Here is a 25332-nt window from a genome sequence, read left to right as displayed (position 1 = left end):
TTACCGTCACTTACAGTATCTGGTCGCAGCTTGTGGCGACGTATTACCACACTGAGGTAAGAGGAGAGTTTGTATAAACTTTTAGGAAAGTAACGTGAAGTTTGCCGCCTCCTTGGTCTCTGTTTCGGTCCCAGGATGAGCGCCGGACGGGCATCAGAAGGCGCTGGCTACATCACCTGGTGGGGCCTCAGTCCTGCGCGCAACCTGCTGAGTATGGGTGAGAACCGCACGTGCACGTGCATGTGTCGTCCGCCGACACACGTGCGTCAGATCAACATGATTTTCGCCTGAACTAAAAGTACTGCTTACATGTTAGTGAATCGATAAATGAGCCAAAAAAATAATTAAACACCCCGCGGCCATTTTATATAATGAGCAATACAAATATCTGGAATGTTGAATGTTTTGACACTTTAAGTAAATTTGTTGTTACTTTTGTAGTGTAACATTAGCATAATTTTGAATGCTGGGCTTTTACTTGTATTGCAGTATAGTATTGCAACATGGTTTATGTCATACTAGAAGATATACATTACAATAACATAAATACAGGGGTGTAGCACAGGAGATATCATTAGGGCTGTATAGCTTTGGATTATTTATTTTGTTATACTTGTGCTAACACAGCCAAATTAATTAATTAACAAATTATTTGTAAACTGAAACAACCATTAAAGAACTCTGCCTAAATATTACAGTCGAAAATTGGCAAAAGTTATGAGTCATGATCATTCTCTCTCTCTCTCTCTTTCTCTCTCTTTCTCTCTCTCTCTCTCTCTCTCTCACTCTCTCTCTCTCTGTACACAGGCCCTGTGAGACTTGAAGAGGACTTCAATGTTTTACTGGTTGGCAGCGGAGATCCACGACATATTTTGAAGGCCATTTCTGTTTTGCAGAAGCAACAAAGCCTTCATGTGAGCCTCTCAGTCTCTTAAACTGTCAGGTGACCCGCTGATAACAAAGTGATATTCTCTACTTTGAGCTGCACATTTTTTCCCTCTGCTCTACTGCAGGTGTGGGTGATAGAAGACAGCATGGAGGTGGTGGCTAGACAGCTGCTGCTCCTCTACCTGGCCCTGATGCCAAAGGAAAGCATGGGAAATAATGGTGGGTGGTGACTTTATAGATGTTCAGTAAAAAAATATGAATAAAGATAAATGGGTTAAAAATTGTTTTGCCACGATTCTGTCTTCAGAGAAGACAGAGGTTTTCTTAGAGGTGTTTGGGAACGGTGAGATCCGCAGTCAGACCGAAGAGACGCTGAGGCGTGCAGCATCACAGCTCACTCTGTCTGTGACTGAAACACTGGAGGAAGCCACACACCCCTCTCTTAACACAACTCTTCTCAAGGTACAATCATTTGTAAAACAAAGCCTATCCTCTGTGTTTCTTTCACGTATACGATTGATATTTTTTCCTGAAATGAAACATTATGGCCTGCTCAGTCGAACCCACGTGAAACTAGACTTTCTTATTCTTTGAGTAATTCCTCAGTTCAAGGAGCGAGATGAACTGGCCAGGATATTCAAGTCGTGGATCCAGCCTCGGCCGTCATCATCCTCGTCTGAGTGTGCTGCCCCTATGTTGATGTCCAAAGCCTGGGATTACCGGGTCAGGCAGCACCTTGGAACACGCTACGACTCCAAGAAGAACTGCTTCGACTGGGACCTAACAATGAAACTGCACGAGAAAGGGGTATTTTAATATTTTGTGTGCTTTTCTTTGTTTGTTGATTAACACACATTCCTAACTTTGCCCTCAGAAATCAGTTTTAAAAGGTTAGACATTTGTAAGCTCAAATGTTGCACTGACATTCTTTCTGTTTCTGTTGCAGTGTGGCGTCATCAACAAACAACAATATACACAATGGAGGGAACGGGGTTTGGCGTTCGAAATGAGGGAAGGTGTCTACCAAATAACCAATCCAAGTTTGCTCTCTTCCAGAGTGTTCTGTCGTGTAAGTGTGTCTGTTTTTCTGCACAATGTTTCTCCATAATGCAGCAATAAGATGACATGAAGGAACTTTGTGTGTATCTGGACAGAAAGGGCAAAAGGTGTCTTACAAAGGCTACTGGGGGGACATTGTTTCCAGTCCTTATCTCTCCTTTGGTATTGAAACTGATGACAAGAGCCTGCTGAGGACACAGAATGGGCAACACATCAAGGTAAAATATACAGCAGCAATGCAGCAGCAGTAGTGAGTTGTGAATACACTGTAAATACACTGTACAGTACACTTGTTTATAGTACTGTTATCTGTTTGTCTGTGCACTTTATTTTATATTCTATTGTAAATGTAATATGTTTCTATTTCTTGCACTGCGTTGTTTGTCTAATGTATGCACCACCTGCCAATACAAATTCCTCGTATGTGTAACATACCTGCCAAATAAATGGTTCTGATTCTGATCTGATTCTAAATACACAATAGTAATGGTTTCTGTCCCTTTCTTTACGCACATGCACAGACAGCCCAGGATATCTCTTTTGCAAATGTACAGGAATTGTTCCGTTCCCTGTCCAGTAGACGGGGCTGCCCCACCACCTCTCAGTCAGACGCAAACGCAGAGGAGCCATCCCCCGAGGCGGACCGAAAATCTGTCACCATTAACGGTAAATGGCTGTTAACACTAGCAGGCTGGGTCATCATTAGATGATTGTCAGTGCAGTGCAGGTAAGAATACCTTGCGCAATAACAAAAGCTGTGTAATTAACTCACAGTGAAAATGTTCAGACTTCAGTGAAACATTCAAATCTGATTATGTGGCATACATTTTTGTTTCAGTGTGTTTTAATGCACATGTTTGAATAAATTAAAGGAGTGTAAATGGGAACCGTGTCTTTAAGCTTTTCATTGTATGGTAGATCACTTATCATCCCTCGGAATCCTGTTTTGATGTTGAGTACACATAAAACAGTAACTGTGTATGAAACTGGCACTGAATTTTCTCAAATCCTCTTCAGACTTGATGCGTCTGAATGGGATCTCTGTGACGTTCCTGCCATTGGACTCACTTAACAAACTCCCAGAAAAACAGAAATATTCACACTTCTTCAACACCATCTACTTCTCTGCCAGGTGAGCATTTTAATGATCAATATTCTCTTAGACACAAATATAGTAACTAATCTAAAATAGGATCCCTTCACCATCTTGACCGCAGACTACTGACGTGACCGCTCACCATGTTTCATTTCTGTGTCTCCGTCGATGCTCTGAAGCTGCGTGCACCGGCTGGGCCCGACAATGAGACAGATTGCAGCACCAGACGCTGTGCTCGTCGTGGAGTCGGCCAAGTGAGGGTTTTTATAGTAACATGTTGCCATGGTGACACTGTATTCACCAAGAGTACAGTGACTATGCTCTGGTATTCACAAGTGCATGTGCTTTTCTGTATCTGATTTCTTTGTGTTTGCTACACATCCCATCTGTACGTTCACTGATAAAAAGAAAAGGGAATGATAACTGTATTGCTACTGTTTCATTCAAGTTTCATTTGTGTGCCATTGTGTGACAGGTACATTTTGGATCTTGTGTGTCATTGTGTGACAGGTACATTTTGGATCTGACCAAAGAGCAAGTAGCAGGCTTTGCAGAGAAAGTGGTGAGCATCGCTCTGGAGGCTGAATTTGAGCCGTGGCGAGACGGGAAGAGTGATGACGTCCATGCTGTTTTCATACCACAGAGGAAGTAAAGGTGGTTAATTTATTCTGCTCCCATTGTCAGCAGCTTTACCGCCACACTATGCAAGATTCAAGGTGATATTGCCTCACATCACATCCATTTTATATCAATATCCTATGCAGACAGAGTTTATTTTTCCTTCAGAAGGAAGTTAACCAATAAGTAGTTGAATACATTTTTGTTCATTTGTGTTTGTCGTAGCTGTGAACTTTTCCATGTTTGGATTTTTTAAGAAGAAGAATTCAATTTAGTTTACGATTTGGATGACACTGCAAGAAAATATCCATTTTATGTATACGTGCATTTTAATAAATACAGATGCAATTGCAAGTGGATGTATTTTAATAAATGCCGCACAAAGAAATCTCTAATCAGAAACCAGTGAACTGTCTTCCGGTTTCATTGTGCCTCCGGTGTGAGTTCACTTCCAGCGTCCTCCGACCTTCCCCTTCCCATGGACCTTTTTGCTGCATTGAGACAAGACAGTAATAAAGTAGATTATGCACTGAGCACATAAATGAACAGCAAGTGTGACTGATTGGAGATGGATATCACTTCATTTCCATATCTTAGATGAATATTAAGAGCTGTGAGTTTGGCATTTCCTGTGTTGATGTGTTGTTGACATCCATCTGTGGTGTGTTTGCATAGTCGATGCAAAGCAGCATTATACAATGCTCACTTTTTGGGGTGTGAAAGTTGTGTCAAGGCAGACTGGGATGAGCAGAGGGACTTACAATTTCTGAGCATGTTGGAGTCTGTTCAGGAGCACGTTGATCTGAGAAAAAAAAAACACAAATTACTTTACAAATTATATATATATATATATATATATATATATATATATATATATATATATATATATATATATATATATTAAAATACCAGTTTTATATATTCCTGGCTCGATTATTCACCTCATACTTCTGCCTCTTCGTCTTTTCAGTCAGGTCAAATTTCTCTGACTCCAGCTGGTAAATACTTTCCCACATCTCCTTGGCTCTCTCTCTAAAACACACCAGCAAGTTGAAATGACATTAAAAGGTCATGTTTTACTTTTTTTGCCAACAGCTTTGTGTGCCAGGCTCACCAAGCTGGCATTCCTACAACATGGACCTGGTTTCAAATGTAATGGATGATTATTTCAAATGAACACAAATCTTTTAACAACCATAAACAAAATAAAAAATGCATCAGTCTTTAATGGGCCTTAAACTGACCTCAGGCCATCCTCTCGCAGGGTCTCAATAGCCAGTGGCTTGCGTCTTTCTGCCAGAGTCTTCCTCTTGATTTCCCTCGCAGTTTGCTTTTTTCCTCGCCTCTGCTCTGCCTGCGGGAAACAAACACAACTCTGAACTCTGACCCTATGCAGTGACACACCGGCCTGTAAATGTATTATTCTGACCTTGGCCAGGAACCCTCCGAAGTGAGCTCCCATGTTGGAGAGCACTTTCTTCTTCTTGGCCTCATCCTCTGCCCTCTTCTTTGCCTCTTCGTCCTCCTTCCTCTGTCTCTCCTCCTGAGGAAGTCAGGTACAAACATTGAGATCCGAGCAGATTTTCTTTTTCACAACATATGTAATACAATGTTAAAAGTTCATTACTGCAATCCGTGTCTGTCTGTGCCGCTCTTTTTCAGCCCTCACACGCTGCTGCTCAGCTCTTTCTGCCCGGCGGCTCTCCTATAACAGAAAAAAAAACATGTCTGACTTTTACACATGGCTTAAGTTTTATCACAATTGTTCTGAATAGTCAGTGTGTCCTGACAAATCTTTCTCTCATAGAAATACATGGCAACTAATGGACAAACAGTTACAATCCTGTCTTTGAGTCCAATCAGCTCCTCTTCCTCTTTCTTCCTCTGCTCAAAGTGGACATCAATCAGAGTCTGCAGCTCCAGAAGATCTTTCTCCATCCTTTTCCTATGGATATCCTGTTAGGGAACCAGTGGATACACAGATCAAGTATATTGAATGCCTGTGTTTGGCTCTATAATCGTGTAAATGTTCCATTAACAACAACCTTGAAGGAACATACATCAAAGTCAACCCTATCCCCCTCAGGTATTTTAGGGGCAGCAAGCTGTGTGACCGGCCTGTAAAATAAAATGACGGTAACATATTCAATGTGAGTGTTTTTACTGCATTTTGTAGTGAAATCTGACAATGTGTTTTGATGTTTAGTATTTCCATGTCAATCTTACTTGTATTTGGGGCGTTCTTCTTCAACATGACAGCCAGAGCAGCAACAAAAAAAGGAATACATTTTTTTTTTTTGGGGGGGGGTTTTCATAAACAGCAATTACATTTGAAGACACTGCAGAGGAAATTCATTTAGTGTTTAATTAATTAATGTATTCCCTATTAGTTTAACACCAATAGGCAAACAATTAGGTTTTAAACATAGAAAAAAACATGGTTTATGGCCACTGTTATATGATATAGGCTTGTGAACTGCCCAATAAAAGAACAGCATGTTCTATCCCGTTAGAGAGAACTTAAGGTTTAAAGCTTCCTGTTGAATTTGAATTCAAGTTCCTGGGTCAACATGCAAGTACCGGTTGGATTACAACATGCAAATACCTATTTACATTGATCCTGTGAGGACACTTTCACCGACAGGATGCTGTTACAGCTTGTACCTGAATGTGTTATTTCTAAGGTAAGGTTGATTACTCAACAGCGCCCAGCATCACAGTCTCACCTCCCTCTCCCTGCTGCTCGTCTTCTTCTGGAGAAAGAAGGAGAGACAATTGAGTTCATAGAAACGATGAAACTGATGTTGTATTTAATGAAGGAGTGAATGTCCTTACCCTCTTGATGGCCTCTAAATAAATAGGAATTGAACGAATGCATCAGACATGCCATGAAATAGAAGTGCATGTATTATGAATGCAGAAAAGTTTATAAATTTGAAATAAGTTAACTTGTACTGGATTGACTTACCCATGATCTTCAAACTCAGACATGGCGACACTAGAGAGAAAAACATGAATATAAAAATCACTACTGTTTTAGATATGTAACAGCATTAGCCCAATATATGAAAGGTCTTCCTGACTTTTCACAACGTAGATCTGACAATGTGTTGGCTGATTACATTAAAATAAGTCTTAAATTATCACAAAATGTGTAACTAATTTGACAACAACATGGGTTTATCCGATATTACCTATTATTATTATCATATTATTGTTATTATTATTACCTATTAATCAAGTACAGTTGTGATCCATTGATTGGTGTTTGCCCTCTACTTTTAAAGCTGGAGTATGTAGCGTTTGAAAGAATAAAAACACAACCTTACATTTACAGATGAAAACCAAGAGAATTCAGCCTTACTCTACTCAATAAACGGAGGAATGTTGTTGCTACAGCCTTATGGACTAACTTTCTACTTACTGTAAATAATGCTGCGTAAAGTTTTTTTCTGGATCAATTTGTTGGACTTTTTGTCTCTTCTCTATTTGTGCCACTGTTTGTAATGCCACATTAGTGCCACACTTGAGCTCAGTCAGGTCCCTAATGGCGCCTTTGAAGCAATCGACATGACAAAAGGTTGGACAGTGAGAATACATTCATTGTGCGATTATTTTGTTGGTACCACTTGTGGCGACAGTGGGCATTGTTCAGCAAAAGTTACATAGTCGAGACAAACATCAGAGTTATATTAAACATTTGACTATGTACACATAAATAATGTGCAATCTGAATTCCTGACATGGAGATTTAAATGTAATTAAAATACTGGCCCTTCGATGATTATTTTTGCATGCTCAACAGTGAACACACTTTATGATATAAGAGACGATGCATTACGTGATCGATGCACGCCAGTGCTTTTGTTCAAAGAATAAAGCAGAGGGCCATTTGGAGCAAATGATCTAGGAATAGAAGAGGTGAGAGGGACTATTAGGTTGCAGCAGTGTCCTGTTACCCAGGATAAGAGTGAGGTATTAGCTAGCCAATCTACAAGAGAGAATGTGGGATGGGGAGATTAAGCTGTTCGGCTGGTTGCTATTAACACCTGCCAAATCCTCTATTATCATTTGATCTGTTTGCAGTCTCACTAAACTGAGGGGATATTTAAATGTGTGTGGAGCCCATCATATTTAAGACTTTTTTTTACATGTATTTCAGTGGGACTTGTTACAGGAGATACAGAATTATAACTGTGCAGAGTACAAGTCAAACCCATTGGTTTCTTGGTAGGCACACCAACAACAGACCAATTTCAAAATACAATTTTCAACGAACAACTGGAAGCGCTCCCAGACCGCCTGTCTTTGAGAGTATTAACTTGGTAGATCAGGCCCCGGGGCCGCCCTCGTCTCTCAGATCCCGTCACAGTTAGTTTTTAGCCAAGATATCAGGACATGAGCATGTGAATCTGAATAAACACGGGCACATGGACAAAAGGCAAATGAGGGATTGGGAGAGGAATTCATCTCATTGCTTCACTGTTGAATGTGTCTGGCGCTCTTCTCATCACCCAACTGAATTTAATTGTAATTAAGTTTCCAAAGATACCAAATTGTACATTGGTTTATATATTTCACTCAACATCAACATGGTATAGCTTCAAACAAGCAGATTCTGAATACATTCTCTCTGACGTTAATAAAGCAAATCTGAGCATGTTTAGACATAAATCAGACATTCATCAGCCATTGTCCATTTCAAACATTTCAAAGCATCTTTGATTTAATCAGTTATTATTTGCTATAACAATTTTTAAATGTTAAAAGTGCAATAGATGCTTTTGTTTGTAAACTTACAGGCAGCTGAAACAAGCTTTGAACACAGTGACATATTAGCAGTACCTTTTAAGTTAATACGCAGAAGTTGATGTCATTTACACATCCAGCAGACACGGAGAAAGATCATTCATTTGGATCATTCTTCATCTGCTAAATGCTCCATTATGCTTACAAGCTAATCGGTTTCCAACTTTGTGTCTGTCTATCAGTTGGGCAGCCTGGTACAGTGAGTTTTAAGAGGCTATAGCTGCTAGCTGTGCAAGCAGTGAATGTGAATCAAAATATTAAAGATGCAACCCAGAAAATCATAACAACAAGTGCTGAAAAGGTCTGTAGTGCGAAGAGGAACTGTAGCTTTGGTGATAACTCTTTGGTTCATTACTGTGGGAGACCCTCTTCACATTACTCATAGTCATTTGATCCATTGTTATCCTATAATAAACATTGTTTATTGCAGCTTCAAACAAAGTTGTGAGAAAAGCATTTCACAGCCTTGAAAATCCTCTGACAACGTTATTTAAAATGATCACAGTCCATAAACAATACTATGCAATCAAACCCAATGGTTTTTGTACGACTACATACAGAGTACAGTACCAGATAAAAACGATGGTCGCCTTTTTGATGGTCACATCTTTAAAATAATCACAGCACCGTACCAGAAGAAACCCCTCGGTTTAGAAAGAGTGTCGAGGAAAAGTCAAAGCATAAAGGCCTACCTGAACCGCAAAATAGAAGGATGTTTGACTGGTGATGGAAACAAGGGGAGTAACAACTAGAGGGGAGACAGAGCTTTATATAAGGGGTCCTCTAGGGTGACGGAGAGGCGATAACATGTGTGTGAGTGTGTAAGGCAAGATTTAGAAAAGAAGGACAGGGGACTGAATGTGGATTATTGGCGGCTTTTGTGAGCATATGCGGAAGTCTGACGGGCAGGATAATGAGCAAAGGGTTTGTTGCTGACCTCACAGCTGAAACAAGACACAGACAGACAGGTGGCAGGAAATACACAGAGACAAAAAAGGAGGCCAAAACTAGCCAATTTCTGGTACAAAGAGATCCTGTGTACGGCCCAGGATGGAAGGACTCTGGGGGTGATTCATAGAGGTTGTTCCTCTTCCTCTCCCGGGTAATAGATCTTTATCTCTGAATAAAACTCATGCTGCTCCTTCTCTATCTGTACACATAAAAGGACACAAGAGAAGGTCACACATAACATGTATGACAGCCGGCTCTAACTACATAACTACACTCGCTTCTTATGTTCTTGTGAATTGCAAACATGCCCTTTGAATAGTCAAAAGCAAACAGCATTTCCATATAGACAAATATGAAAGTGCTTTGGGAACAACCAAAACTCATCCTGCAGAAGTGCACTTCATCTCTCACAAAGGAACACCTGCGCATCAGGTAAGAATTGTTATTTGAATATTTAGACTTTATTTATGAAATGTAATCTTATTGAAGACGGTATATTAAAATTTGATTCTATAAATTTCTAGGAAAATGTAATTGGGGGCATTTGGTAGATGTAGAAGATAAATCTCTCTACAACGAGTAAATATGATCATTTTGTTAGAGATTCAATTAATTAATAGAAATGAATTGGACACAATCATCTTTCTTTGATATGGTTCACTAAAATAATTTTCATTCATAACCTCAAAAAATCGTGGACCTGCACTGAGAGGAGCATCCACTGAAGGGATAACAGTTCAACTAACAAGTATTTGAGACGTGAACTTTCATTTGATTTGCATAACAACTTGTATAATTTTTATATCCCAGAAAAAAAAATGCTGTACCTGGTGAGGCCCAGAGGTACTGCAGAGAGACCTACATGGATCTCGCTACTATTAGCAACCGTGATGACCTGGAGAGGTGCATGCACATTGCAGAAGACAGTGGCGTGAGAGAAGAAGAAGTAAGTTTCTGTCAACTCTAAAATGTAGGTGCTTCTGTCAAGAAGTTGTCTTTTCACTACCAGAGTAAACACGTGATCATATAAAATAAATAGATAACATGAACAAAGGTCTGTTCTTTTTTCTTGCCTTCATAGATCAAACAAAAGTATGACATCAAGTTTCAGTGAAGAGTCAAGCCAGATGGGAAGATCTTTCATAAAAAAGAAAAGAAGAATGATGTAAAGTTGCCAATATGAAATGATCTGCAGTGGCAACCAAGACTTTGCAATTACTCCTGAACAGAAAAACACAGTCAAATTATGAGAAATTAAACCAGAACCAGCTGGGGGATTTATACTCTATCAGAAATTAATATTATATTTTACAAATAGCACACATCACTGTTTGACCCATTTTAAATGCTGCTCTTTGGAAAGTGCTTTTTAACATTTGGCAAATAAGAATTATTGGAAAAAGTAAATTACTTCCAACAGTTTTAATACCTTGCAGTATATGCATCATATTTTACTTCTGCCTATACTCTCCCTTGTAAACATATCATATATTTTAATTTCATTTATAATTTTCTGTATATGTTTACTTTAAATTTGATTGGTTGTTCTTGTTTTGTTTTGTTATCATTTGTCACATATTCAACTTATTATTTGTATTGACGAGGCTAATTTGGACTTTTGTCATGCTATCTTCAATGTTTACTCTTATCTATCATCATTTATTAGCAGTAGGAGTGCTGTGTCCTTTTGCAGAAAATAAATACAAATGAATAGGTTGCAAGAAGTCAACAGACCCTCCTGGCTCCTCTTAAAGGTATTTGGTATTTTGCGGCATCAAGTGGTGAGGTTGCAGATTGTAACCAAGTGAAAGTACAGTGGCCCCATCTAGGGTGAGTGTTTGGTTTGTCCGTTCTGGGCTCCGAGAAACATGGCTGCATGTGAAGAGGACCCTCTCTGTATGTTGTTATTAACAGCTTGTTATAACACTGCAGGACTAATAAAGGAATATCTTATCTAATCTTATTCAAAGGTGACAAAAACACAATGATTCTTCTTTTCTTTATACACTAAAATAAATATACTTATAAAAAATCCATTTCTGCCAATAAATCCCCCAAAATGCTACACGTTGTTCCTTTATACAAGGATACTGCCCCTGTGTTAACTGTGCCCAATGTCATAATACTTGGAGACAGGCAACTCTAAATATGTTGTCTCTATAAAACTACTTTCTCTCTGAAGCAAAGAATAAGTGAAGTCAAAGGTTCCATGGGACGCAAACACATGAACTATCTCGCTCTAGGGTTCTAGGGTCTAGCACATACGTGTTCTGCATTAAGGTGACGTTCCTAAAAACCTTCTGTACTGCTGCATTCACTTGCTATCTGTTCTGGCCTTGAAGGTCTCTGACTGAAAACTTGCTTATTAAATTTGTTTTTGCAAAGTTGCTGGTTATGCTGCATTCATTCAATCGTTTTTTTAAACGATCCATAAGTCCATTATCATATGGGAATGCAATGCTAAATCAGCGGAGTACTCTTCTCAACAGAAAGAAACACTTTAAGCTTTTTTCATTAAGAATTTCTTTATGTTCTGCTGTACTATTGCATTACAAAAGGCTGAACATAGTAATACTACGAGACAAGCTCAACTGAAAAAAAAGAGGCAATAATTGATGAAGAATAACTGAGGAATCTGTGTCATTGGTACACAACTTTCTTTGAATCAGATGGCTTCACTCCACATGTAATACACATCTGACCTGCAGCTCTGCTCAAGACTAAACAAATACCTGCATTTGGTATTCATGAATATAGCTTGCATTGTTATGGTGCTTGTTTAATAATACAGTGAAGAAAATAATTACAAACAGATTCATAGATGGCAGTGAAATATCTGGAGTTCATTACAGTACAGTTTTTAATAATTTGGAAATGCCTACTGACCACTGAAAGTAAAATTGCCCTATATTATTTGTATGTACATTTTGAAAATGTTTGTTAGGTTATTTCATGGGTTACTAAATATGATACTCGTCAAACAGTAATGCCAACCTATGAATTTAAAGAGCCATGTCATTTCGCTACATGTATAACAGCCTGGCACTCTCAGTACAATATTACAATCATGTGGTTTTTGTAGAAAGCAGATTTATACATAACGAGGAAACAATGAGAAGTCCCAGACTTCCAATATTTCAAAACGTGTGGTGTCACTGTTACAGCAATGTTGCATTCAGATGGTAGAAAAGGAAATCACCTCAACAGCCCTCTGTGTTTTCTCTCTGTGCTAATGTACCGAGACTCAAGATGCACTCTTCCAAATAAATTCATCAACAGAAAACCAGTGTGGCACATTTAATGGTGTGTGAGTGGGGCAATTCATAATGGCCTTTTAATAATAGTCCATAATATGTCATGATAATAACTTACATTTTTCCAATTGTTTTTCTGTTAAAACTAAACCAATAAATCCTACTGTACTTGAATACCACTTGACCTTTTTCCTTCTCACACACACACACACACATCACACAGCTAATACACACACACACACACACACACACACACACACACACACACACACACACACACACACACACACAAATTCAGATACATATCAGTAAAAACATCACCTCCATTTTATTAGTTTTATGATGGAGCTGTCCCTTTCAATATCATCTGGCTGGCTAAAAAATCTCCCAATGCATGAAAAAAAAAATCCTGTCCTCAATTCATAGTGTAACATTAATGCTTGCACAACTTCCCTCCAGCTTCCTTTACCCCTGAGTACCGCCTACAGGTCTTTCTTGAACTCCGGCCGCCTCACTTCTGTCCTCTTGAGCTCTGTCTGGTTGGGGCACAGCAGCTGGAGCAGGTCACGCAGAGCCTTTCTAATCTGACCACCAAATTTATTGGCACCCTGGAGGGAGACATGGAATAAAGAATAAGGATATTGAGTCTGGGAGATAAAACATTATTTGCATTTTACATCAATTCATCCCAAAAAATGTTATGACATTTGCTGTCAACTTCGGGGTAAAAAGAAAGCTGTGGCCAAAACATAAATGTGTTGTTATTGTTGTTAATATGTTTTATTTTTAAGTATTGATATCTGTATCTGCCTCAAAAATACAGATATCTTTGGTACATTAAAAAAAATTGTATAAAAATGCATATTCAGTCCTGGCACAGCAGTTCCTGCCCCTAGTTGAGTGCATTTCTTTCCACTGTTCCTATGCAGCATACTATTACTATACTACTACATCATTGAACTCACAGTGTTTGGACATGAATGCTTGCATGTGATGTGGAAGTTTAACGTGTTATCTCCCAAAGCGCAGTAGGACACCCCATAACCGTTATCAGCCACCTGAAAGAAATATAGACAATATTTAATACCTATTGCTGCTTGGTGAATATCACAACCCTGAGCCACAAAAAAAAGAGGAACCTGCTTTGTGTGTGAAATAAATAGTTCAAAACAAATATTTGCTTGTATCATTTTATCGTGTCAATAATGGAAAAGAAAACACAGTTATATCTTCAAAACTCAACCTGTGGAGACTGAGCCATTAGAATGAGTTATTTCCAAAGAGAGAAAGAGAGAAAGAAAGACTGAAAAAGTGTCTGCTAATGTAAAATCTGAAAATGTGATTACATAGACAAAACTAGTCAAATGACTGCAGTTAATGAATGTCACAATGGCCAAAGGTAAGTTTATTTCTGGTTTCTAGTTCAGCCAAAGCTTAAATAGGTTCAATGACTTAGTGAGTGAAGCACTGACCGGTCCAAAGCCCCCTCCACAGGAGACGTACTCTGGGTAGTTGACGATGTCAAACATCTCTACTTGCAGTGGAGTCTGACTAGTGGACAGCCGCCAGGGCTCGGATAACACCTGAAACACCCACAAGAAGCCATTGCATCAATTGGCTGAAGTCGCTGCTAATCTGTGTCTACTGAAGAGATAAATACTCAAACTGAACTGTCTGATATAAATATGAAAATGACAAAGAAAAGAATTGAACCTCTTTCAAGAAAGGAGACTCCACTCTGAGGTATTTCGATACTACGTAGAGACAAAAGAGGTGTCTGTCGATGCCAGCTCCAGTCATAGCCATGCGGTATAGATGCTGATGCTTTTCTGATGCTTCCTGGAACAAACGTCTGCACACATCTGTTGCCTGGTGGAGAATGGCATGAGTGGCGTGACTGCTTGGCATAGCGTGTATCAAAAATAGACACTGTATGATTTATGCGATGAAAATTAGACAACCTCTAATCATCCTCTTTTGAGTTACTCCACCAAAACGTTCCTCACACACTTTACAGAAACAATGGAAATCAAGAGACATTCTCCAAGGTCTCACCTCTCCACCTTCCAGCGCTCGGACGAAGGCACTGCTCTCATTGGTGCAGGAGCGAACAGTCTCGGTCCTGCCCTCCTTGAACAGTCGGGTCATGGAGGCTTCGTATGTCAAACAGAATCTCCCCTGGTCCTGGAATGCAAACACAAAACTCACATGCAACGGATAATATTGACACCAAGTTCAATGTCCAAATGTAATGTAGTGTCCGACGCACGCACGCACGCACGCACTCACACACACACACACACACACACACACACACACAAAAACACACACACACACACACACACACACACACACACACACACACACACTTCTTCAGAGGGAGGCTTACCCTGTAGTGGGCCAACTGAAGAGCCAACTGAATGAAGGCATCTGGACTGACTCGAAACCTTTTGATCTTTCCTTTGCCAAATTCTTCAAAGGCAAAAACGTGGACATCCACATCGTCAGCCAGGGCCTGGGCCACTGCCAGAGACCCGGAGATCTGCTCCTCACACTGAGACAGACACATCCAAACAGCTAAAATCAAAAGGACTGCGATACCTATAACCGTTGTACTGTGGTTTCAAAAGAACGAGCAATGCTTCCATATTGTAATAAATAATCAGCTATAACCACCCCTTTTTACATTACTATTTACATGAAATATACGTATCAATTTGCTAGGCTCTTGTCTTTTCAATCCCGATCGTTTTCTAAATCAAAACTGATTGATACCGCTCTCTTGTTTCTCCAAACAGCTACAGCAGCTTAGCTGGAGTGGTTGTTACCAAGAGATTGCCGGGCAACATTCGGGAACAACAGGATATATTTTGTATCTCCTGCTGACTCCTCACTCACTACTCTGAAGATGACTGCATTGCCGCAGCTCAGCTGCTGCTCTGCTGCCAAATACATTTGCATGCTTTTTATTGGGCATCAAACTCACGTTTACATGTCTATTGTCAATAAAAAAACTTTACTTGAAGCCTCAATAAAAGCTTCAAGACCAGTTACGCCCGTGAGTCGAGGTGCGTGTCTGCACAGAGCTAGTGCAGACATCTGTAGAGATTCAAATGGTAGCGCGTCTGTTGTGTGAGACATGTGATTGAAAAACGAGTCTGATACACTTACAGTCTAGACCGGGGGGGTTAGCCAATTATGGTTGTATTCATACAAACAAACATTACAGAAGCGGTCAAGGCAGACTGACCTGGCAGAGATCTGCACTCTAGTGAATGCAACTTTCTAGTTAGTAATGCATTTTGTAAACACTGTGTTTTGAAAGGGGACCAAAGGAATTACGGGCAAGGTGTGGATGGATTACTAACTTCTGGAGGGATTTCCCAGGTCAGCTTCTGTGGTTGTGGTAGTGATGAATCCACTTCTCCTTTGCAGTGACCCTCTGCATTGTAGCCGAGCTGGAAGCAGTCAGTGGACAAGACGTACTGGGAACACAGAACAATTATAAGTGATTGCCTCTTAGAACAAAGTAACAACAATGTGGAACATACTGTTCTTCCATGTTCCTTACCTGCCAAGCGTGTGATAACACTGGTGCATCAGCCCAGGAGTGCTCTCCATTTAAGCCCATTTTTCCATTCTTAAAGTAAACAACTGTGAAGGACTTGTCAAACCACCTGCATGACCACCAAGATAAGGGTTGGAAAACACAACATTAAAAACTAGTTGATTTTCACAAGGCAGTGATTAGTTCAGTGGAAAATTACCTGTCAAAACATTTCCCATGCAACAAGGACTTGGCGTATGAATCTAATCGCGTCGGGTCATCTGCCACCCCGCCCTGTTCTTCATCATCCAGGGACACAAAGAAGGCCGCTTTCTCAATGTAGTCCAGAGACCGTTTATTGACCCCACTGTTGAAATACTTCACCCTCGCTTTAGCCCATGGAATTCTGGGAAACATTTTAGAGGAAAAATTATGACATTACATCAAGGATGCGGTGCACTGTATTGCCCATGTGATTTAAGAACTGGTCAAACTGACCTGTCTCCAGCAGTCAGGGCCCCCAGTTTGGCCTCTCCTTTGGAAGGAGGTGCCGGGTCATCAAGGATCTTCTGAATTTGAGATTCAATCTCCCTGGGTGTCAGGAGTCTGCCTGCATGGTACATCCTGAGACGAAAGTAGCGGCCCCTGTGGTATACCGCTATGTGGTCACTGTCCTGCCAATGTTGCACAGTGTCTTCGCACATTAAAGAAAACAAAAACATATATGTTGTTAATTGAGTCAATTAGAGAGAGTGAGAGCTGATGCTCTTAATGTGAGTGCCTTGCGCTTATGGATATTCAAAACTGTCTTCCCAACTGTCATGGGTTCGTCACATTGTTTATTCATCAATGTTGTGTTTGGACTGCAGGACACAACAGCTGCATCTGCAACATGTCCTTGTGACATTAACTGGTTGAAATTTCACAATAAAAAGGCAGATGAATATTCTAAAGAAAAATCTACATGTGCAGGATAGTATGCATGTTATGTGGCGATACATGTAAAGGATGTGGCGGGATCTGCCTCTACTCTTCCATCTTGAAAAGACCACACAGCTGAGTGACTAAGGTCTGATCCCTATGCAATCGCTCACACTGGCACACATTTGACCCGAATTAATTCAGATGAGCAGTGAAACTTCTTCAACCTCACAATACGACTCCAATGGACAGTATTAGGTTGACCTTGCTTGTGCTAACAGGATGGCTCTAAATAGATAACTCGAGGGATACTTAACAAAAGAAGGAAAGAAGAGAGTGAAGCTTAGTGCTACAACACTAAAAACAAGGATGCACTTTGTGTTTCTTTACATTGTGGGTCCTAATTTTAAATGATTGCTCGGATTACTCAAGATGTTGACTCATTAACATAATTGATAGTGAACATTTACTATATATGAGAGAGGGATGTATCGTCATTTTACATTCTAAATTATACACAGTAAATTATGCAAATTTATATTATCATATTGGTTTGACATTTAGAGATCTAAAAGGGCCAGTTGTGTAAAAATATAAATACTACCTGTTAGTGTTCCAGGGATTCGACAAGTGTCAAACATCCGCTCAAATTGATAGGAACAGCAAGGAACTGCAGACCTCAACATCCACTGAGCACGATAAAGAAGGATGGGCCAGTAAAGAAATGAAAGTAAGGGAGAGAAAGGAATGAAAAGGATAGAAAAATACACAAATGAGTGTTTGGAAGAAATAGAAAGAGAACCAGAGAAGAGAGGAAGGAAAAAGATGAGAAAACAAAATGTGTGGGCAGAAGAAAATAGACATTAGTTCGAGAAAGAACGTTTCCAGAAACCCAGACAGATCTGCGATGAGACCAGAAGGCAAGAGGGAGACAGATGAGAGATGAGAGGATGGCCTGTACAGCAGACAGACTATGACTCAGTGAATCGCGGCACCTTGCGTCTTTAGATTGTACAAACTCACACATACACACACACTGTCTTTCACACAATTTTCTCTCCCACGCTTAAACTCCAGAGGGCTTAGACACCTTCGGTATGCCTCATCATCACTGAAGCAGTGGTGTATTAACACTGCTCACTTGCTGAAGCTACCTGCTCATGTTCAGACAATATTGTGTATCATATATCAGCACTGTGTGTCTATGTGCATGTATATGTATGTCTGTCTCTTTACCGGTCTCCTCTCCAGGAATGCGTGTGGTGTTGAATACCCTCTCACACTGAGCTGAACACAGAGGAATGATAGTGCCGGGTATACGGGTCTGGGAAATGAAGAGGAGAGGACGAAGGCAAGGACAGAGGAGAGCAGTGGAGGGAACGTAGAATCCATCAAAAAGAGGGAGATGAGTGAGAGGACATGAGGGAAATGAATAAAGAGAAATCAAGCGAGTGAAAAACAGGTTGAAAAGAGTAGAAAAGGAAGGGGTGAGAAATGAGCATGGCATGAGAATGAGGGATTTGTCGGCACAAACATAACATGGAAAATAAATAAATGGAAATGCACTCGATATCTATATAAACTTGCAAGACACACAAACGTCAATGAATGGATGTTGCAGTCAAGAATCAAGCAAATGAATCAATCAAAACATGTACTGACGGTACCATATATTTCTCTTGTAATTATTGATCAAAATAAATTATTTTCAGGTTCCACAAAATAAATATCCAAATGCCTTAAAATGTGTCTTCAAAAGTCTACTGTTGCCATGGCAAAGAGACATGAATTATGAACGCCTCCGTGTATTTGGGGCAGCTGGAGTTGACTGGTGGAAAACTCACAGGTTTAAGCTCTTCTTTGTTGAGTTTGCGGCGGTATAGGAAGTATGCGTGAAGGCTGTTGCCGGCCCTGGCCGCCTGGATGGGTGTGGGCGTCACATACATGAAGTCCTGTGGAGAGAACGCACAGAGACAGGAAGTAAGGCGCAGGATAAACATGGGTCGTCTATTCTAAAGTAACCAAACAATGCGAAAGTACGCCTGGGATTGTAGAATCAAGATTCAAGTCCTGCTTAGAGGGTTTGCATGAGTAACAATCTTCTTAGTTTATTGATCAAAAAACAAAGGACTGTTTATTGAACATGTTTTAAGAAATAGTTGAGTTTTTAGAGGCCATATTCATATAACTGTTTGTGTAAAGTTGTATTAAAATAAACGTGACAATGAACATAAATTGTAGGTTCACTTTTCCAGGATTAATAAAAAACAAGGGTTACCTGTCTTAGTCTAACAAGCAGTAACACACAATTATGTATCCAACATTTTTCTCTTCTCATGACAAACAAACACCCACAAATGATTCACAGAAAGAATTATTACATTTCTCAAAAGCCATTAAATAGAAAATAATAAACCTGGTACATCAAACAGAGTCAATCCTAATGATCAGGTTGAACTGGGAATTTATTAGACCAAAAAGATTTCCATACCATGCCATAATAGTTACTGTTGACCATTATTGGGCTCCGTCCACGTAGATAGACATATTCCTCCCACCAGTCACTGACCTTAAGAATTAGAACACACAATAATGATTTGTGAGAGAGTTAATACTGCAGCCAACTGGCAGTCACTTCCATCCCTTACATATTCAGCCAGGATAAATAATTGAAATCACACAACCTTACAAAGATATACATTTTTAATAGAATTTAAAATTTCCTCTGGCCTGCTTTGCTTTGGACATTTAAGTGATGTTGGAAGTAGCCACACTCACTGCAGTCGACCACTTACGTAGTTGGTGGCCCATAGAGCTTTGAGTTTGAGGTACCACTCCAGGCGTTTACCGAGGCTGCTCTCAAACTCCGCTGACAGCTTGGTCATGCGTTCATACTCTGTATCATCCATGACCGGACGCACCGATTCCAAGTGCTAAACAAAAGAGATGTACAAAGAAGATGAAGAAGAAGAAGAAGCATCATTCAGCAGATATAAAATGACCAACATGATTACATCGTCAACTAAATACAGAAACATAGAAAATCAATGTAAATCAATGAATAACATCAATCAAAGGCCATTACAACCACATCTAATTATACTGAAATCTTTCTCCTCTCATCTGTCAAATATATATCCATTTAGAAGGGTAGATGGCATGCCTTTTCTATATTTATAAAACAGCTGCAGACAATAACAAAAGAAATGTGTTGCAACCGAGGCAGAACATGATGAATGTGTGAAAGCAATCCATCTGTTCCATAGTCAGTTGTCAGCGTGTTGTCGTTTCCTCTGCTTCGTGTTACGTCTCACCCTTTGGACTGTGTCCTTGATTGCAGGCACAGGCAAGTTTGGCAACGAACCCTGGTAGCTGTAGAGCAGAGGCTTTCTGCCAGAGAAGATCCGCACCAGCGCCTAACATAGAAACACAGGCATTCAAAAAAGAACACTAAAAATAATATAGTGAGGATATAACTAGGGCAAATTATCTTTTTTTGTCACCTCCAGTGACACCTCAGGCTGCATACCAAAGATCACACAACTTGAGGACAGTGAAGGGCATTGTTAGTTCACAGCAACAACAACAAAAAAATGAGACAACACTGACCACCCAGACTTTGGTGGTGGTGGACATCTTGCCATGCTTCTCAAACATCCAGCGGTGGTAGGAGAGAAGCTGCTTGAGGCACATGCGCATGGTGAAGATGAGCAAGAGCCATAGCATGGTGCTGAAGAGCACTGCTGACACCAACGTCTGGCACTGGTTACTCATAGACTGGCTGGAGATAGTGGGAGAGGATGGATAGATGGACAGAGGGAGGAAAAACAAACAGAATAAACAACACAAATAAACTCATTTCTCCTATATTTTATTATATTAGACATTTGTGTGTCATAATTAGTATATGAATTATTGAATTATGGCCAACCATGCATTTGTGAAGTCACAGTGAACCTTTGACCACCAAATTCTAATCAGTTTGTGCTAAATCTGATGAAATTCTCTCAAAAATTGACAGGACAGACATCTCAAAAACATAATGCCTCTGGCCACAGCTGTTGCTGGCGGCGAGACATACAAATAAAGAAAGATGAATAAGAGAAATGATGAATGGGAAGGAAAACAACAACTTTTTGATCAAATTGTTTAACAACATAAATAAAAAAGATATGATACGAAAAGGAAGGAGTATGCCCATCTAAACCAAACTATACAGCTTTGCATACTGCTCACCTATCTCTCTATAACACAATGTAGAGTCAGGGAAAGAGAATATTTCGAGTCTGCAGGGGTGATGGGGGAATTTTTAACAATATCATACCTGACTGGCATCTTACCTGACTGGCAGGTGTTCCTGTATCTTGGCTATGAGTCCCATGGAGGGGTCAGAGCGCGTGTACATGGTAGCCAGGATTGCTATGACCACAAAAAGCCAGGAGGACGGACTAGCAGGATATACCCCCGTTATCACGCTGTTCTGTTAACGAGAGAGAAGAGAGATTTTAAATCCCTGTTTACAATCACTACATTGACATGCACACGGATTATTATGATCACATTAAAGTAATACATGTGAATGCTCAATTCTTTACTGCATTAAATCGTTGCCAGACATAAAATAGATTCATAGAATAAATCACTGTGAATTTCACTATTCATTTAAGGCTGTTGCAGCAGGTGTGTGTCCGACTTGGTATGAAAAGCTTACACATTAAACATCACTTTAATTCTTATCCTCATTGCTTGTGAAAATCAATGAGTGATAGAAGATCAATCAAAAACATAAGGATAACCACATTTAAAGTGTGTTATTATGAATTGCATTAATTATTGATTGAAGATGAATTATTACAACAGCAAAAATAACTCACTGAGAGCTCGTCATACAATCAAAAAAAAAAAAAACATTTTAAAGTAGGAATTATTTGCAATTAAAAGACCATATTAAAAAGCCTACAATTAAAACAATTAAAGACAACACTGTTGCATTCAGACTGTGTCAATGTTTCAATAAATAAGGTTAAAATACAAATAACTTGTAAATCTGCCACGATAAAGTTTGTAGTCTTTATTCTTGCAAAAACACTGAAACCATTCAATAGACAGGCCAACAGAACAGAATACTTTATAAGATTCCTCCACATTTAGCTCTGACACAGATGCAAGATACCTTGAGTCCAATGATACGCTTCTTCCAGGAACGCACACCAGACAGGTAGATCTCAGTGAAGGCCTGGTGGGACAGATGAAGATCAATGCCATCTGGGGTGACCGTGAACTGGAAGGCCACCGCCTGGTGGGCTTCCGCCATGATGACTATGCACAATGAGAGGGAAAGAAGGGGAGAAAGAAATGTTTTATTTGACTGTAAATAGGAAGCAACAACCTAAAGGCAGAAGGAATGTATGCGTACTAAACACAGATGATCAATGAAAACCATGTGAAATGAAATAAGTGACAGACATGTTCTAACATTTGAAAGCAGCCCCTTCAAGATGTACAAACCAACTTGTTTAAATAACTGCAATATAGACAAACCATTAGCATAAAGTAAAAACTGCCATACACATATGGCCCAAGTTTGATGCAAGTTTTCCTGCAATTCAGAAGTAATGACAAGGTAAATCTTATTTCAAATAATAAAGATAAAAGGTTGACTGCTGAAATAAAGGAGTTACTTTGACACTGACGCATTACGGACCATTTGAAACAATCTGAAAAAATGTACGACCTTCTACTAGAACAAGTACAATGAATGTCACAAAGTTTCAACTTGGGAACTTGAGGCATAACGTTATTAGATAATGGTAAATAATCTCTGAAAGTTATCTTATTTGTCACTGTCAGCCATGTTTTTGTTTATGTTTTTGCAAATAGAATGTCAGAGGTGGTAAATTCCAACTGCCGGCTCTTTTTTTAACGGCTGGATTCCTTGCGATCAATTGTGATCACAATTAAAATGTGCACTGCAACAGCTGATCGGAAACTGAACCATGAAGGTGGTAGCAAGTGAAGGAACTTAAGAGATGATTCATCAAAATGATGGTGAATTGCAAAATGTGCGCGTTTAAGCCTGCCAAATCACATCCATTTCATGCATGAGCATTTTAGGAGGAGCTCAAAAAGGGTCACATTATTCATGAGTCCTTTCAAATGCAAAGTCAGCTTGAAACAGAAAAGAGTTGGTTGGGAATGCGTGGACGGGCTCCTGATGTAATTGGGTATATTTATTTTTTGCAATAACTGCATCTCTTCACACGGAATTGATTTTCCTCCACAAATAGGCTATGGACAATGCCCTGAGGTTGAGTCACTCTGAAACTGGACTGCACCCCTGTGGAGGACATGTCTACTCTTGTTGTGCCCTTTAGGTCAGATCCGGCAGATACATTAATACATTCACAGTGTAGTAATCCTGAGCATCAACTTTGATTCCCAATTAACTTGGATGTATTTAAAGCTGGGCGATTAAAAAAAAGGCCGCCAGACAATGATACTGCTTAACAATTATATTTTTGATTAGGCTACAGATATAGTGTAATTTAATATAGCAATTAATAAGCGGGATGGGCTATGAATAGAAAAGTCTGTTTAAAGATGTTACAGTTTATATAAAGGTTTTTAAAGCAGAAAAAGGTTTGACGCAACCCTGTCCTTGTACTTGCTTGAGATGAAAACTAAACAATTTAAATTTGGAAAACTGCCAGACAGAAAGCAAAACATTGGACTGTGTGTGCAGAGCAAGAAGAGGACAGAGGGAGACAGGGCCAGTTTGTGTAAACTAGGTGAAAGGTGAACAACGTTAAGTCATGTTCCTATTAAAATTCTATTAAAAATCTATTGTTTGACTGCAGCTTTAGTCTTGTCAAGCTGATATGCATATTTGGTATGCCCTCCAGGGTAAATAACTGATAACTTAATATCAATAACTGATAAGTTAAGTTAGGAGTGCAGAGTTAGTGGAATGGCCCACATGGGAACAGGTAACTTAGGTTACATTCTCAGCTCGGCCTTATCATAACTTATCTTGACTAACCTTTGCTGCAAGTCTGCCCAACAAGGAATAATTAACAGATGGAAAATAGCTGCATGTTACAGCACTGTGCCCTATTATGGCAACAAGTGAAAATGTAATACAATCAGACGTCTCTTATCATACCAACACTGTAGAAGCAATTACATAATTCAACACACACTTGTGTAATGAGCAGAAACAACATATTGTTGCACTACAAGCAGGTGCCCTTCTTGTCGAGACCTTTCAGCCAAGTCAACCCACATTAAACAGCAGGCAGTTTTCGGGTTATAAAAGCGAGCTATATAGGAGTAAAACGTGATTAAGCAGTAGTGACAGTATTATGAACCATGTTTACCAACTGTTATTAACCTCGTAACGATTATTATCGTGCGAAAAATATGGAAAACTGACTGACGTTTTAACCGACGTTAACGTAGCTAATAACTACAGCAGGTAACAGCTAGGTTAGGTTATCGAAATGAAAGCTGGGGGATGCTAAGCCTCGGCTAGCCGATGCGTCGCGAGCCTGTTTCGACCGTTAGCTTTCCTGGATGCTGGAGGGACTTCTGAACGGCCACGGAACGACGTTTGTCCCTTCGTTGCAGCGCACGACGTCCTTTTTACAATCCCGTTAGCGTACCTGTTGTTGTTGTCTACGAAATGTCGAGGGGTCCAAAGTAGCAGGACGGGTAACTTCTGACGAGACTGAGTGGTGTCGGCCCTTTGCAGCCGTACTATATATACAGACGCTCTCCTCCAGGATGAAGCTGATGATAATGCTGCCTTCACATGCTGTCGGAAATGTCGCAATCACGCATTGGCAGTTAGTGGTGCGATGCACGAGCTGCTGCGTTCAGGGCGGAGAGAAGCGCGTGTGTCGACATTTTTATGTCTACCGGTTCGGGGTGTATTTTACTTTAAATGTAAGACGAATTACAGTGTTTAAACGTATGCATGTCGTATGTTTGAAATGAATAAACAGATATATTTTTATATTCGATACTGAGATGATTAGTATCGGGGTAAATGTAATGCCAGTATCGGGGTGATCGTCACCCCTAATCCTTTTTTAAGGTGTTTTTTCTGTCTTTTCTTTCGACCTCTTCTAACATTCATATGCCATTATAAACCATGGACGGTTTGTTGAAAGCTCTGAGAAATTCAATTT

General features: G+C 39.8%; 3 protein-coding genes across 3 annotated transcripts; 1 reads left to right on the top strand and 2 right to left on the bottom strand.

Moving 5' to 3' along the window:
* Positions 1-135: 135 nt before the first annotated feature.
* dnaaf3l (dynein axonemal assembly factor 3 like) lies at positions 136-3695 on the top strand (the record flags this gene model as incomplete). Its single annotated transcript, XM_079237116.1, has 11 exons — positions 136-217; positions 808-914; positions 1014-1107; positions 1196-1350; positions 1495-1695; positions 1835-1957; positions 2043-2165; positions 2469-2613; positions 2965-3079; positions 3223-3297; positions 3554-3695. The coding sequence occupies 11 exons, from the start codon at positions 136-138 to the stop codon at positions 3693-3695; spliced, it is 1362 nt and encodes a 453-aa protein (XP_079093242.1).
* Positions 3696-4106: 411 nt separating this feature from the next.
* LOC306753256 (troponin T, slow skeletal muscle-like) lies at positions 4107-5614 on the bottom strand (the record flags this gene model as incomplete). Its single annotated transcript, XM_079237123.1, has 7 exons — positions 5501-5614; positions 5289-5366; positions 5091-5204; positions 4906-5015; positions 4603-4693; positions 4423-4463; positions 4107-4152 (listed from the first exon to the last, which is right to left on the bottom strand). The coding sequence occupies exons 1-7, from the start codon at positions 5597-5599 to the stop codon at positions 4107-4109; spliced, it is 579 nt and encodes a 192-aa protein (XP_079093249.1). The 5' UTR covers positions 5600-5614.
* Positions 5615-13035: 7421 nt separating this feature from the next.
* Positions 13036-24904, bottom strand: LOC306753242 (carnitine O-palmitoyltransferase 1, liver isoform). The gene is made up of 19 exons (XM_079237108.1): positions 24805-24904; positions 22317-22462; positions 21484-21623; positions 20753-20924; positions 20458-20559; positions 19939-20076; positions 19635-19712; positions 18988-19095; positions 18380-18467; positions 16721-16916; positions 16443-16628; positions 16247-16352; positions 16044-16160; positions 15065-15229; positions 14731-14859; positions 14389-14544; positions 14148-14258; positions 13641-13733; positions 13036-13283 (listed from the first exon to the last, which is right to left on the bottom strand). The coding sequence occupies exons 2-19, from the start codon at positions 22455-22457 to the stop codon at positions 13158-13160; spliced, it is 2352 nt and encodes a 783-aa protein (XP_079093234.1). The 5' UTR covers positions 22458-22462; positions 24805-24904; the 3' UTR covers positions 13036-13157.
* Positions 24905-25332: the final 428 nt, after the last annotated feature.

The sequence above is a fragment of the Taurulus bubalis genome (genome assembly GCF_910589615.1).
Source record: "Taurulus bubalis genome assembly, chromosome: 2".
NCBI lineage: Eukaryota > Metazoa > Chordata > Actinopteri > Perciformes > Cottidae > Taurulus > Taurulus bubalis.
Note: the sequence above shows the minus strand (reverse complement) of the source record. Positions and strands in the feature narration are given on the sequence as shown.